The sequence below is a fragment of the Prionailurus bengalensis genome, chromosome X (genome assembly GCF_016509475.1).
Source record: "Prionailurus bengalensis isolate Pbe53 chromosome X, Fcat_Pben_1.1_paternal_pri, whole genome shotgun sequence".
Classification (NCBI taxonomy): Eukaryota; Metazoa; Chordata; class Mammalia; order Carnivora; family Felidae; genus Prionailurus; species Prionailurus bengalensis.
The window spans coordinates 41,016,395-41,030,176 of NC_057361.1; the positions used below are offsets into that span (position 1 = coordinate 41,016,395).

The 13,782-nt window shown below is 49.8% G+C and overlaps 1 protein-coding gene across 2 annotated transcripts in view; it reads right to left on the reverse strand.

The window, feature by feature from the left end:
- SLC9A7 (solute carrier family 9 member A7) overlaps positions 1–13,782 on the reverse strand; it is a 134,149-nt gene that overhangs the window by 20,073 nt on the left and 100,294 nt on the right. Inside the window, exons 13-14 of one of the 2 annotated variants that reach the window (XM_043569595.1) lie at positions 10,552–10,611; positions 6,165–6,228 (exon numbers count right to left, since the gene is read on the reverse strand). In XM_043569595.1, the coding sequence (XP_043425530.1) occupies positions 6,165–6,228; positions 10,552–10,611 (124 nt within the window). The remainder of the gene's footprint in view (positions 1–6,164; positions 6,229–10,551; positions 10,612–13,782) is intronic. The other variant, XM_043569596.1, reaches the window with a different exon arrangement.

Here is a 13,782-nt window from a genome sequence, read left to right on the forward strand (position 1 = left end):
GTGGATAAATCCACGTATGGTGGCTTTGGAGAAATCAGGGGAAGTGTCTGCCCACAGACAAAGCGGGGACCTGCTCTCTCACCATGCCCCCTCCCCAAACCTGCATTCCCACGGGAGGGTTTACACCCCATGTCGTCAGCGCAACATCCTTTCGTACGGTCACCTTCTCCCACTGACAACACCTTGCCGGGGCGATCCCTATTCATCCTTCAGGGCTGGGTACAAGGCTGGCCTCTCTGAGAAATGTGTCAAAGGCAACACAGCAGTCCAAGGGGTATACGTAATGAGTGTCACAGGCTTCCTCAACCAACTATGGGGGTCCAAATCCTAATTCTACCCCTGGCTGTGCCATTGTCTTGTTGTGTGACCCTGTTGTATGATTACCACTGTAGCATTAGCAAACATCTATTTCTTGTCACATAATTATCAGTTGTTTTTTTGGTTTTTTTTTTTTGTTTTTTTGGCGACACAGTGCTGTTGATTGTACTTATTATGTTGGGCATGAGATCTGCAGCACGTATTTATCTATTAGCTGCAGATCTGTCCGCTTAAACATCCCCCCAATTCTCTTGCCCCCGAACTCCTGGTCACTCCCATTCTACCCTCTGTTCTTGTGAGTTACACATGGGATTTATTCTTAAACTTTGTATTGACCTTACTAAGAGAGAAGCCCCTTGAAGAAAATACCGCTGGCTCTCCTTATCACCAATTTTCAGGGATATAACAATGAGTGTATTTTTTTTCTGCATACATTAAGCACCTACTGTGTGCCAGGCACCATGATGGGTACTGGAGACAAAAAGGAATGATGTTAGCACTTGCCCCTCAAGGAGCACGTTTCCGAGGTCGGGGGGCGGGGCGGGGAGAGTGGGGGAAGACAGACAGATATGTATACAGTGACAAGTGTGATGAAGAAAAAGAAAGCAGATTAAAGAACTGAGTTCTTACTGTTAAAAGATAGGAAAGTTTAACCTTAAGGTCCGTAGAGTAGTGAGAACAGCTTATGGCTTTTTTTCAGAGGTAGAGCAGCACACTGCCCCCCTCACCCGCAAAGATTTCTATCTCCGAATCCCTGGAGCCTGTATGTTATGATACCTGGCAAAAGGGGCTTTGTAGATGGACTTACAGTTTTCTAGGAGGCCCAGTGCAATCACACAGGTCCTTAAAAATAGACAAAGAGGGCAAAAGAGAGAGTTGCGGTGGAAGAAGGGGCAGGAAGGATTCGAAGTGTGACAGGGACGCACCCTGCTGTTGCTGACTTTGAAGACAGAGGGGGCCACAGAGCAGGAAATGCACGTGCTTCTAGGACATGAGCTTGACCCTGGGCCAATGGTCAGCAGGGAAATAGGACTGTAGTCCTATAACCACACGGAACTGAATTCTGCCAGTAGTCTGAATGAGTTTGGCAGGGTGTTCTTGCCCAGAGCCCAACCCCACCCAACGCCTTCATTTTGGCCTTGAAACGGAGAAACCAGCGGAGTCCACCAGACTTTTAACCTACAGAACATAAGACTGTTGGTTGAAGCCACTGAGTTTGTGGGGATCCGTTACGGTGGCTCTAGAAGTCTAATGCAGAACAAAAGAGTAAAATAAGTGATATGACCCAGTTTGGGCCTTTTTCACGTCCCTGGGATGGTGGGGCCAACGCTTCTCTGAAGGGGGTATAACAGGTTTTAAAAATGCGGGTTCAGGTTCAGTGGGTCTAGATGGGTCCTGACAGTCTGCATTTTTACAAGCTCTCTGATGATGCCCAGGCTTCTGGTCCATGGGGACACTCGGGGCGGCAAGGACACATCTACTGATCTCACATCTGGCAGTCGCCACTCTTACCCTTCACCACATTGTCACCACACCCTTAAGGATGTGGATTCATGTGTCCCCTTTGCAGATGTATCCCCAGAGCCTGAAAGAATGTATGAAATAGAACAGGTGCTCAGACGCATTTGTCAAATGAGTGAATTAATGTTAATTGTGAACTTCTAGGAAAAAAAAAAAAAGAATAGCCAAAAGGGAAATTAGGGACCAAGGGAGGCAATCAGAACAAAAAGAAAATCGTGGTGGGGGTGGGGGAGTCAAAGAGTAGGAATTTGAAGAAAAAAAAAAGGCACTACAGCAACTGTTTGAAATCAAAGATTTAAGTGACTGGGTATCAGATTTCAGCCTGGAGGAAAGCTGGAGAAGGACCCAGAAGAGTTATAGGTCAATAACAGCTGATTTTCTGCTCGAGGGTGTGCGCGCACCCGCACGGTGCTGTCCTTTCCTCCACATTCCATTAATATCCTGCTTGTGATCTTGCCCTGCTGAGATGAGAAAGCCAGGATAAATTCAGAGTCAAAGTGCTCCTAGCTACTCCAAAGCGGTCCCATCGACGAGTGCTCTTCTGTAAACTTGGGGAAGGAAGTGAATGGTTTGTCTGCACGTCCGGCCAACAGCCAACGTCAATCTCAGCTCTGTCTGGCAGGAACAGCTCCCCCCTTGAATGGGGTGAGAGGCCACCCCCAGGCCTAGGCAGCTTGCCTCCAGCTGGGCTTGTTTTTGTTTTGGTTGCAAAGTCACCAAGACCTCCGGAGAAACAAAGCAACTGAGGTTTTTGTTTTGTTCTAATGAGTCAAACTTGCCAGGGAGGTGAAGCCGAAGTCTGCCCACGATATTCTTATGCTTCCCTCACAGAAAAGCCAAAAGTCCTAGCCAGAAGCCCCTTTCCCTCGCTCACATGAGCTAACATTCTGGGCTTCTAGATCCAGTGAGGAAAACCGCCCTGTCATAACAAATTCGCTCCCGTCAGATGTCACTTTCCTGTTTGTTTTTCAGAAGATCATTTGGAACATGCGGTGAAGAAAGCTGCCCTTTCTTTGCTAATGGGGAACAAACATCTGGACTTCCCCCATTTAGGATTTCAGTTTCATGACATCACTGAGCGTGTGACCTGGATCCCTTTCAGGGGAAACTGCAAGAACCCAGGATTTCACCCAAAAATGAGGAGGCCATTTATTTCTCTGTTTTCCTATTGCTCGTGACCACTGAGTGCTCCCAGCCCTGCTGTTAGCGCCTCGCTGGACCGAGAAGGTCAGGCCAGGAGGACTGAGAGAAATAAGGCCCTTGAGATACAAGGGCATGAGTCACCTTTAAGAAGGTGCCCCGGGAAACCAAACTTGAAGTTTGCCTTTTCCCCCCCTAGTCTGACAGCAATCTTGAAAGACTTTCAAAATGCCAGTGAACTCATTTTGACGGCCCTCTGCATGACTGTGTGAGAGGCTTGGGAGGAGGGAGGTCAAGGGGCTGATGTGACAGCAGATCCTGGTTAGAGGCGGCCAACGGGTACCACTGGGAGTTCAGCAGAAGTCACCAGCGCCTGCCCATTCGCAATTGGCCCAAAGGGCCCTCCAGGGAGCCATCGGGAACACTGATGACCCCTCCGGACCCATCTAGGGAGGCTCCTGAAACTCACCCCGCCTGGGGCAGGGTGCATTATCTTAGCTGTCACTGCACGGGCTGAATGCAGTGCCAGAACCCTTAGCACTTGGGACCCACAGCTTTCTCAAACATTTCCATGGAGAAGTGACAAGCCAGTTTGTTTCTAAGTCTCGTTACAAGCCAAGCGTTGCCATGTGAATTTCTTCTGAGATGAACAGTAGGTTCCGCCACATGAAACCAACCAAACCATTTCAGGTGCTTCCTTTCAGACATGCTTAAATCCAGAGGCAGGGGCAATTAAAATAACAACAACAACAACAACAACAACAGCAAAAGGGCTGGGAAAGTTTGACTCATCTGGAACTGACAAGCTGAAATCTCTCCAAACCCTGGCTATCCAGCTGGAATTGGCCTGTTTTTCTCACAAAATTCATCTTGACCAGCCTCGGTCCTGGAGAGGAGGCTTTGGAATAGGGCAGTCATATCCCACCAGAGCCATTATTTTCCATTGAGTGAAATAAAGACACTTCACCCAGGGTTTTCTTATAGTGAGTTTCAAGATCTCCCTAAGGGTTATACACTAAAGTTTATTTATTTATTTTTGAGGCGGGGGGAGGAGGAGGGGGGAGAGAGGGAGTCACAGAATCCAAAGCAGATTCCAGGCTCTGAGCTGTCAGCACAGAGCCTAACGCGGGGCTCCAACTCACAAACCGTGAGATCATGACCTGAGCCGAAGTCGGACGCTCAAAAGTTCTAAAATCAAGCACCAAGATATGACCACCCCTGAGAAGGAGATCCGAAAAAGCCGCAGCGGCACCTCCCGGCCCGGCACATCACAACACTTTGCAACACTTGCTAAATCTGGTGTGCAGGATGGAGCCGTTTAGAAGGTCCCCTGGAATCTTCAATATGTAGCCTGGATTTAGGATTCGGTGCAATTCCAAGCTGACTGGAAAAGAGGGAAATGCCCGCCATGGCTTCACGCACAACACACACGAGGGGTCGGGAACTTTGCCGGCGGTACTGTTAACTCCTGCCGTCCCCCCATCTGCCCATCAAATACCCACCGAGAACACCCCACCCACCCCCACCTTCGTTGCCAGGCACTGTGCTCAGCGCTGGAGATTCCATCCCAAATAAAAGACTTCCTGATGCCTAAGGCCAAGTAATAGCATTTTGTAACAAATGTCTGCTCTTGTCATAACCCTTCTTCCCCCAACCTTGCCTGCCTGGGAAATGCCAGCCTCGGGAAGGGGCGAACCTGAACACACGACAAGGGTGTCGCGGCAGCTCAGAATCACGTCTGCCCCTTTGTTGACGCTCCTCCCATAAAGAGGTGACAGTCCCTCTCCCCTCCCCCTTGAATCTGGGCTGGCTCGAGCAGCTCACTGTGACCGCCAGAAAGTCACAGATGTGACGCTGGGAGACATCCAGGGTCAGGAATGGCCATGTAGCTTCCACCTTGCCTGCTGGGACGCTGGCTTTCGGAACCCTGAGCCATCGCGTAAGAAGTCCGATACCCCGAGGCCACGTGGCGGAGCCAGGCGCAGGCATTCCGGCCGGCTGCCCTAGTCTTTGGGGTTCTCCCAGCCCAGGTGCCAGATACAGGAGTGAATGAGTCTTTGGATGATGCCAGCCCCCAGCTTTCTACTCGGAGCAAAGGCAAGCAGCCCGTATTCTGCCCTTTCCGACTTCCTGACCTCGAGAATCCATGAGCCAGAGGATCTGCTGCTCACTTTCCTATGCCTGGTGCGGTTTGTTATATGCAGCAACAGTAACCGGAGCAGATTCTCTGCAGCAGTGGGGACGACTCTTCCCTGCCGGTCACACTCGATGCTGCCACGGGGCTCCTCTGCTGGCAGCCTCGACAGCTGCCCTCCCTGGCACTCTGTCCCAGGCCGTCCCGGCTGGCACCACCCCGCCTAAGCCTTAACCATTATGACCTTCAGCCCCTACGGTGGGAGGTGGGGGGTATGAGTCTTGTTCTCTGCCGTTAGCGGGCTCGAGGGGAACTCAGGTTGTAGAGGATTCCAGGCCCTGGAGGAACAGGACGGCCTGTGATCAGCCACATCCTTCCTCTCTACCTCAGATTCCCTACACTGGAGAGTCAGACCCCAGCCCTCTCCTTCCCCTGTGTGGGCACCACTGACAGACTCTGACCCAGTGACGGCGAGCCCACCACCAGTGTATTCAAATACCCATGCCTGGAAAGTAGGCAGTCAGGGACTTAGCTTGAATGCTCTTCCTGGCCGGCCTACCCCTCAATATGTTGTTTAAGAACGTTGACTCCACAGTCAAGTCCCGCCTTCATGACTTTCTAATTCTCCAACTGTAGAAACTCCAGCTTCTAATCTGTAAAATGAGGTTGTTATCGTGCTCACAGTGAGGGAATCCATGTAAAGATGCCTGGCATGTAGTAAATGCTCAATACATTGTAGCTATTTACAAAAAAGTTTACTTACTTTGAGAGATAGAGCAAACATGCATGTGTAAGCAGGGGAAGGGCAGAGAGAGAGGGAGAGAGAACATGAGCAGGGGAGGGGCGCAGAGACAGGGAGAGAGAGAACCCCAAGCAGGCTCTGCGCTGTCAGCACAGAGCCCAACGCAGGGCTAGAACCCATGAACCGCGAGATCACGACCCGAGCTCAAGCCGAGCCGGACGCTCAACCGACTGAGCCACACCCAGGCGCCCCAACTTTAGCTGTTTTTAACAATGTCTTCCCCTGGAAGGAGCATCTCTTGTGACTTACCCCTTGTAAGACTTGAAAGCTGTCGTTGTTGGGTGGTGGGTCTTGATCTGGGTCAACACCGACTCTAGAAGCCGCCAGGGAGAAAGACAAGGAGAAAAACGGAGAGTGTTAGCTTGGGCCGTGGCGGCCATGCTGGCGGCAAGTAGCCAAGAGGGCTGACCATCTCCCGGAAGCGGAAGGAGTAGTTAGCTAAAAGAAGAGGAAGGCCGCCATGCAAGTCGTGAGAAAGAGGTCACGTACCATGCCAGAGCCCAGGGGGCAGAAGAGGCAAGAAGTCCCGTGTGCTCACACCCCACCCTGGCCTCTGGGGAACGGCACCAGATGGTCCGAGTTATCCGAGGGGGGATCCCGCTGCCCCCCACCTTTTCCTTTCTGCTGCTTCCTCCCCTCTGCCCTGACCTTTGAATTCCCCAAACATCTGCTACGGGATGTTTCACATGTCCAGGGCAGTGCTGGAGGAATTCATAGTGAACACCTAGACGCCACCGTTGATATTTTGCTGGAGTTTCTTTATCGCATATCTAGCCATGTGTCTATCGGCTAATTTTTCAGAGGCATTCAAATAAAGTTGCAGCCGTCCGTACACGTCGCCTCAATACCCGAGCGTGCACATCATTAACGTTTTGTCCTTGTGGCCCCCGCGTCCTCCTGCAGCAGAGACGACCTGAGAACCGGCACATTCGAGATCAACAACTGAAGGCAGACGGAAAAGGCCAAGTGGCGAGATCTGCTCACAGCAAATCCCATGCGTCTACTGGGGTTGAGTTGCCCTGTACCTTCCTCACTCGGAGGCAGAAAGCTGTGATGCCCATGACACGGAGAGCACGGGGAAATGGGGGAGAAAACAAAGAGGCCAGGAACATTCTCTGTCTTCCCTCGCTCCCTTGGGTGCTGCAAAGAACTGTAAACTGAGAATGCGGCTTTTTTTGTTTTTTGGGGTTTTTTTTTTGGGGGGGGCAGGTATAACTTGAGCTTAAAGGGAGGTACCAAGTGGCCTCAACCAAGGGTCTCTGCAGCCCCGTGTGCACACCTTACTTTTCTCCCTCTCCCTCCCTCTTTCCCACCTGTGAGGCCACGTCACGTCTTGAGAAAAGAGACGAATGGAAAAGGGAAATAGAAGACAACCTCCTCACAAAGCCAACCTCTGCCCTGTCTCATTCCAGGTCTGTCCGGCACTCACCCAAGGCGTGGAGCCCTGGAAAGGGGCGCTCTGGAGGGAAAGGGGACAGACCTCCCAGATGTCGCGGAAGGCGGAGTTGAAAACCACAGGATGAATGCACACATCTGGCAAATATTTGCTGAGTGCCTACTCTTCTAGCTAAAACCTAGTGTACCTGACACAAGAGTTCCTCCCTACGGGCCTGGGGCTTGGGAGGACCTTTGCAGGGAGTTAGATGGACTTTGCTCTGTGTCTAGGAGCTGCCTCTAGGCAGGAGGTTCTGAGGCTTGGAGGCTTGTCGTCATCACCGGACGTTATCCGGGGGACCTCCGCGCAACAAATCTCACAGAGATTTTCTGACCGGAAATCTGTCCAGTTCAGGGGCCTCAGGGCTGCCCCTTAAAAACGTCACACCAGGGCCTCCATGTACCCGATGTGTCTAATGCATCAGAGTGCTAGAGGAGGGGTCGCATATGGGCTTCCTCGCTCTTGATTTTGAGCCCTCACCTGTTTTGGAGACTCTCAATGAATGAACATACAGTTCGCAGAGAAAAGTCCTCTGTATGGTGAGTTTGTCAGCATTTGTAAGATCAACGGCTAGGAATCCAGTATGAGGCCTTGCTCTTTGGATTCTACAGCAGCACGAAGCCACTTAATGGCAGGCTAGTTCACTTGGATGAGCTCCCCCATGCAGACTCAGAGGGGCGGAGCAGCGGTTACCCCGGCATTTCTCAGACGGCCTGCCAGAATGCCAGGTGACACAGCAGTCCTCGGCCTAACCAAAAGGCCTAACCATACCGTGGGGCAGGAGCAATCAGATTATGGGATCTGAAGGGCATGGAATGCAGTATGGCCAAGGACATGGCGGCCCAGACCTGCCACTCATAATCTCTCCTTTCTGTACTGTGAATTTCGAAACAGGTGTAATGAGCCTTCATAAGTGGCTTCTATGTCAGCAAAGATGAAACAAATGGACTTTGCTGGCCTAGATGAAATAGGAAGGCGACGGGTAAGAGAAAACGTCACGTATGCCCTGTATTACGATAACGAAAACAAAACCAAATACAATAAAAGCTGCCACATGAAATTTAGCCCCCTCTATTCTTTTAACGAATCTCTATTAAGAGGAAAACAACTTGTTTCACAAGAATCAAATTCTGTGGAACAAGAGCTGCTTAGAAAGACTGGGTGGTGACTATTCTCACTCGAGTCCTGGCAATGTCAGTGGAACTCTTTCTCCTGGGCCCGCTGTGGCCAGGCCGGAATGCAAAACAACAACGCACAACACGTTGAAAGGACTTGATAAACTCACAAAAGTAGGGCCACCTTAACCTCATCTCAAACCTGTAATGTTCAACATTTTGTTTGGGGGAACCTGGGAATGATTCCAGATCCACGCTGTCCAGCAGAACTTTCTGCAACGATGGTAGTGGTCTAGATCTGCGCTGTCCAATGTGCTAGCCACGGGCCACATGGGGCCGGCCGCTGAGCAGTTGAAATTTCACTCAGTTTCACACCAAAAGAGAAAACAAAGCAAGCAAACGAGTGTGCTCATTCTGGAATGAATAAATACAGAAAGAAGGTGAATAATTTCCCTTTTGGTCTAAGTACCTTGGGATCAGCTGCTGTATAAAATGCCATGAAATGCCAGGAATTTTAGAAGTGTTCCACTTTAATCGATAACTTTTCAAAAATTTGAATGGCTGAGGTCCTAAATAATTGGAGGACCATGAGACACATACCTTCATGCAAAACCCTGAACACCAGATCATAGGCGGAATTCTCGAACGTCCCAAGGGTAATAACTTGTACTTTGCCCAAAGGACCTTCCTTCCTGAAGGTGGGATATTTCAAAAGAAAGGGTTCCCTCTGCAACTTAACTGGTACCTAGAGTCAGGTCTCCAAAAGTTAACGTGTGTGTGTGTGTGTGTGTGTGTGTGTGTGTGTGTGTCTGTGTTTGCGCATGCATGTGTATTTTAAACAGTAGAGAAAAATGTGAACCCAGGGAATTTAACAGCTTCCTTTAATTATATGCACATCATTACAGTATATCTGGAGCCTGGTGATATCGTGATGAACATGCCTGATGACAGGCATCGCTATTCTCTCTGCTGCCCTCAGTGACGTACTTTCACAGTGGCGAGAACAGAGTTCAAGCCTATTCTGCGCTGGTTTATCTACCAGCATTGATAATCAGATCAGGAAGGAAAAAGGAAACATTCAAGTCTTTGCTCTGTTTGCTCAACATTGCCACTCTTAAGCCTAATCCAATCGTAAACTTGGATGAACACTGAGAAACAAACCGCATTAAAAGAGTCTTTATCTTCTGGTTTAAAAAACAACTCTTTTTTTAAACCAGAAGATAAAGACCTTTTGGGATGAGCACTGGGTGTTGTATGGAAACCAATTTGACAATAAATTTCATATAGTGAAAAATAAATAAATAAAATAAAATAAAATAAAAAACGACTCTTTTTGTATCTTCTGATTCACCATAAGGTACAAGTACACAAATACAGACTTAAAAATCTAAGAGAGTGTTGGTGCTTGATTAAGACTGATTCTCCAGTCACGACGGAAATAACAAATGCTAGTTCTCTTGGGGCGCCTGGGTGGCTCAGTCAGTTAAGTGTCAGACTTCGGCTCAGGTCATGATCTCCTGAGTTCGAGCCCCGGGGTTGGGCTCTGTGCTGACAGCTCGGAGCCCGGAGCCTGCTTCTGATTCTGTGTCTCCCCCACTCTCTCTCTCTCTCTGCGCCTCCCCCATTCACACTCTGTCTGTCTCTCTGTCTCAAAAATAAATAACCATTAAAAAACAATTCTAGTTGTCTTCAGGAGTTAAAAGCCTTGTCTACTAGACCAGAAACAAGACTTTGTGGGAAAAGACTTTGTGGCTCTGAAAATGGACTGCTCTCAACGCTAAGCTCAGTGGTAAAAGAAGGGAGAGACACTTGCCATCTCCGGCCTTGGTGTTGACACACGTTGTCCAATATGCAGGGCAAGGGGACAGAATCTCAGGAACACCGACACATCAATCAACCCAGAGAAAGGGCGGGAAAAAGGGTTAGACGTGACCCGACCTCTTGCCCTTTTGCTGGAAGGGGCAGGGGGGTGGCACACACAGGGAGGAAGAAAGAGACAAAACAGCATGGAGAGAAACATCTCAGGTTAGGAGGAGGAGAGAAGCCAGGCCCGGTTAATTGGTTTCTGAGGACGCCCTTGTGTCACCTGAAGTACTGTGAGCGGCGTTCGTTCTGGTCCTCTTCGGAGGGCTCCTCGACGCCAACTCTGGGCAGCAGAAAAAGGGAGTGTGAGTGTGACAGGGACACGGGGGAGCCAGGAGCTGCGGACACGGGACCGGGACCACGCCCATCAGAGAACAGCCTGGCTCACCTTGAATATAAATCTGGACCCTCTCTTCAGCTGTCCCCATTGGCTTAAACCCGGAGAGGCCGAGGGGCCACCAAACTTAGATTCAAAGCAACAATGGTAGGAGCTAGCTCAAATGAGGATCGACTCGGAAGGAAGACGAGCCTCTCAAGATATAACGGAAGGACATCAGAGGACTAAGTGCAACGCACAGGTGATGAGTTCCTACTTTTCAGGAATTCATCTGTTTCATAAAGCAAGATCCATCCGTAGGACACCCGGGAGACAAAGTTGTCACTAAACACACACTTGAAGTGTTTACACGTATTTTGACACATATTGGACAGAAACAGCAAAAAGTAAACCATGTTGTCCACAGGTTTGACCTGAAGGTCAGGAGCACAACTGCTGCTATTCTCTGTCTTGTGCCTTAGAGCTGGCACGGCCCATCTGCACCTTCCTTAACAATTTCTGGGTTATTCAGGGTTCATTTGAACTTTGCCATCGTCTTCTAGGAGCAGGGTTTCACCGTCTTGGCGCTGTTGACATTCTGGGCCCTGGCCTCTGCCTACGAGATATCAGTAGCATCCCCCCTGCCCCGTTGAGGCAACCAAAAATATCTCCAGACATTGACATATGTCCCCTGGGAGGCAACCTGCCCTTGGTGGAGAACCACTGCGCTAAATCATGTGCAATACCAATTAGGGGTGCTATTGCCCCCATGGGTGTGAAAATTGGTTCTTAGGAGACAAAAAAAAAAAAACCCTTTAGATATTACAGTGGTTTCTAGCCCTCTGAAGCGTGATAGCACATAAACAGGTACATAGCAGATCTGTGGTATTAAATTTTCGCTGGAAGAGGTCTTTGGGAAAAAGACATTTTTGAAGGACTCCTTGTAGGGGGTGTGGGGGGGCAATAATGAAAACCAGAAGGGCAAAGACAATGCCCAAACTCTCATGCTACTAACATCCCCTGAAATATATGAGTGAGAATGTGATGCTTCTTCAGGTGCTACTTTTAACTAGTCACACGTTCAGAACGTGACTTAAACCAGACTCTGTATTTTACGGGAGCATTGAAAAAGCATAACAGGAGCGCCTGGGTGGCGCAGTCGGTTAAGCGTCCGACTTCAGCCAGGTCACGATCTCCCGGTCCAGGAGTTCGAGCCCCGCGTCGGGCTCTGGGCTGATGGCTCGGAGCCTGGAGCCTGTTTCCAATTCTGTGTCTCCCTCTCTCTCTGCCCCTCCCCCGTTCATGCTCTGTCTCTCTCTGTCCCAAAACTAAATAAACGTTGAAAAAAAAAAATTTAAAAAAAAAAAAAAAAAAGAAAAAGCATAACAAATTCCAGAAAAGCGAGCCAGACTCCACCAGTGTAAGAGTCACTAATGACCAGAACAACAGCAAGCGTAGCAGTACTAACGGTGATAGAAGAGCTAAAATACAACAAATGCTTACCCTGTGCCAGACGGTACGTTTAATGAGCAAATTCTTTATCACATTTATTTGTCGTCACATTTTGGCCTCACGCTAGTGTCCCCATCGAAACCGGTGAGGGAGAGCGAGTTGACGAGCCTCAATAAGTTGCCCAAGGTCACAAAGGTAGAAAAATGGTGGAATCGAGATGGCGGCGTAGGAGGACGCTGGGCTCACCGCACATCCTGCTGATCACTTAGATTCCACCTACACCTGCCTAAATAACCCAGGAAACCGCCAGAAGACTAGCAGAACGGAGTCTCCGGAGCCAAGTGTAGATGACAGGCCCACGGAAGAGGGTAGGAAGGGCAGCGAGGCCATGAGCGCTCCATGGGCTGGCGGGAGGGAGCCGGGGCGGAGGGGCCCCAGAGTCTGGCTGGCAAAAGCGGAGGGGCCGGACGGAGTGTGTTCCGACAGCAAGTGGGACTTAGCATCTGGAAGGTTGTAAGTTAACAGCTCTGCTCGGAGAACGGGTGAGCTGGAGGACAACGGGAGGGAGAGTTGTTGAGCCCCGGACAACAGAGCTCAGCTTGGCGGGAAACAAAGGCGCTCACCAGCACCATCTCCCTCGCCCATCCCCCAGCCAAAATCCCAAAGGGAACCTGTTCCTTCCAGGGAACTTGCTGGCACCGCGCAAACACCCAACGCTGTGCTTCTGCGGATCCATCCCTCCGGTGGGTCTGACTCCCTCCCGGTGCCGCAGGGCCCCTCCCTAAGCGGATCTGCGAAGGAAAAGCGAGCTGAGCCTGCCCCTCCGCCCCTGTGCACCTTGCTGATCCTCGCCAGCTAATACGCCAGATCCCCAGCACCACAAGCCTGGCAGGGTGCAAGTAGCCCAGACGAGCCACACCACCCCACAGTGAATCCCGCCCCTAGGAGAGGGGAAGAGAAGGCACACACCAGTCTGTGGCCCCAGTGGTGGGCTGGGGGCAGACATCAGGTCTGACTGTGGCCCCGCCCACCAATGCAAGTTATTCAAGACAGCACAGGGGAAGTGCCCTGCAGGTCCGCACCACTCCAGGAACTATCCAAAATGACCAAATGGAAGAATTCCCCTCGAAAGAATCTCCAGGAAATAACAACAGCTAATGAACTGATCAAAAAGGATTTAAACAATATAACAGAAAGTGAATTTAGTTAATTTTATTAATTTTATGAATAATAGTCATAAAATTAATCACTGGGCTTGAAAACAGTATACAGGACAGCAGAAAATCTATTCTTACAGACATCAAGGAACTAAGGAACAGCCAGGAGGAGCTAAAAAATGCCATCAATGAGCTGCAAAATAAAATGGAGACAACCACGGCTCGGATTGAAGAGGCAGAGGAGAGAATAGGTGAACTAGAAGATAAAATTATGGAAAAAGAAGAAGCTGAGAAAAAGAGAGGTAAAAAAATCCAGGAGTATGAGGGGAAAATTAGAGAACTAAGCGATGCACTAAAGAGAAATAATCTATGCATAATTGGTATTCCAGAGGAGGAAGAGAGAGGGAAAGGTGCTGAAGGGGTACTTGAAGAAATCATAGCTGAGAAATTCCCTGATCTGGGGAAGGAAAAAGGCATTGAAATCCAAGAGGCACAGAGAACTCGCTTCAGACGTAACTTGAACTGATCT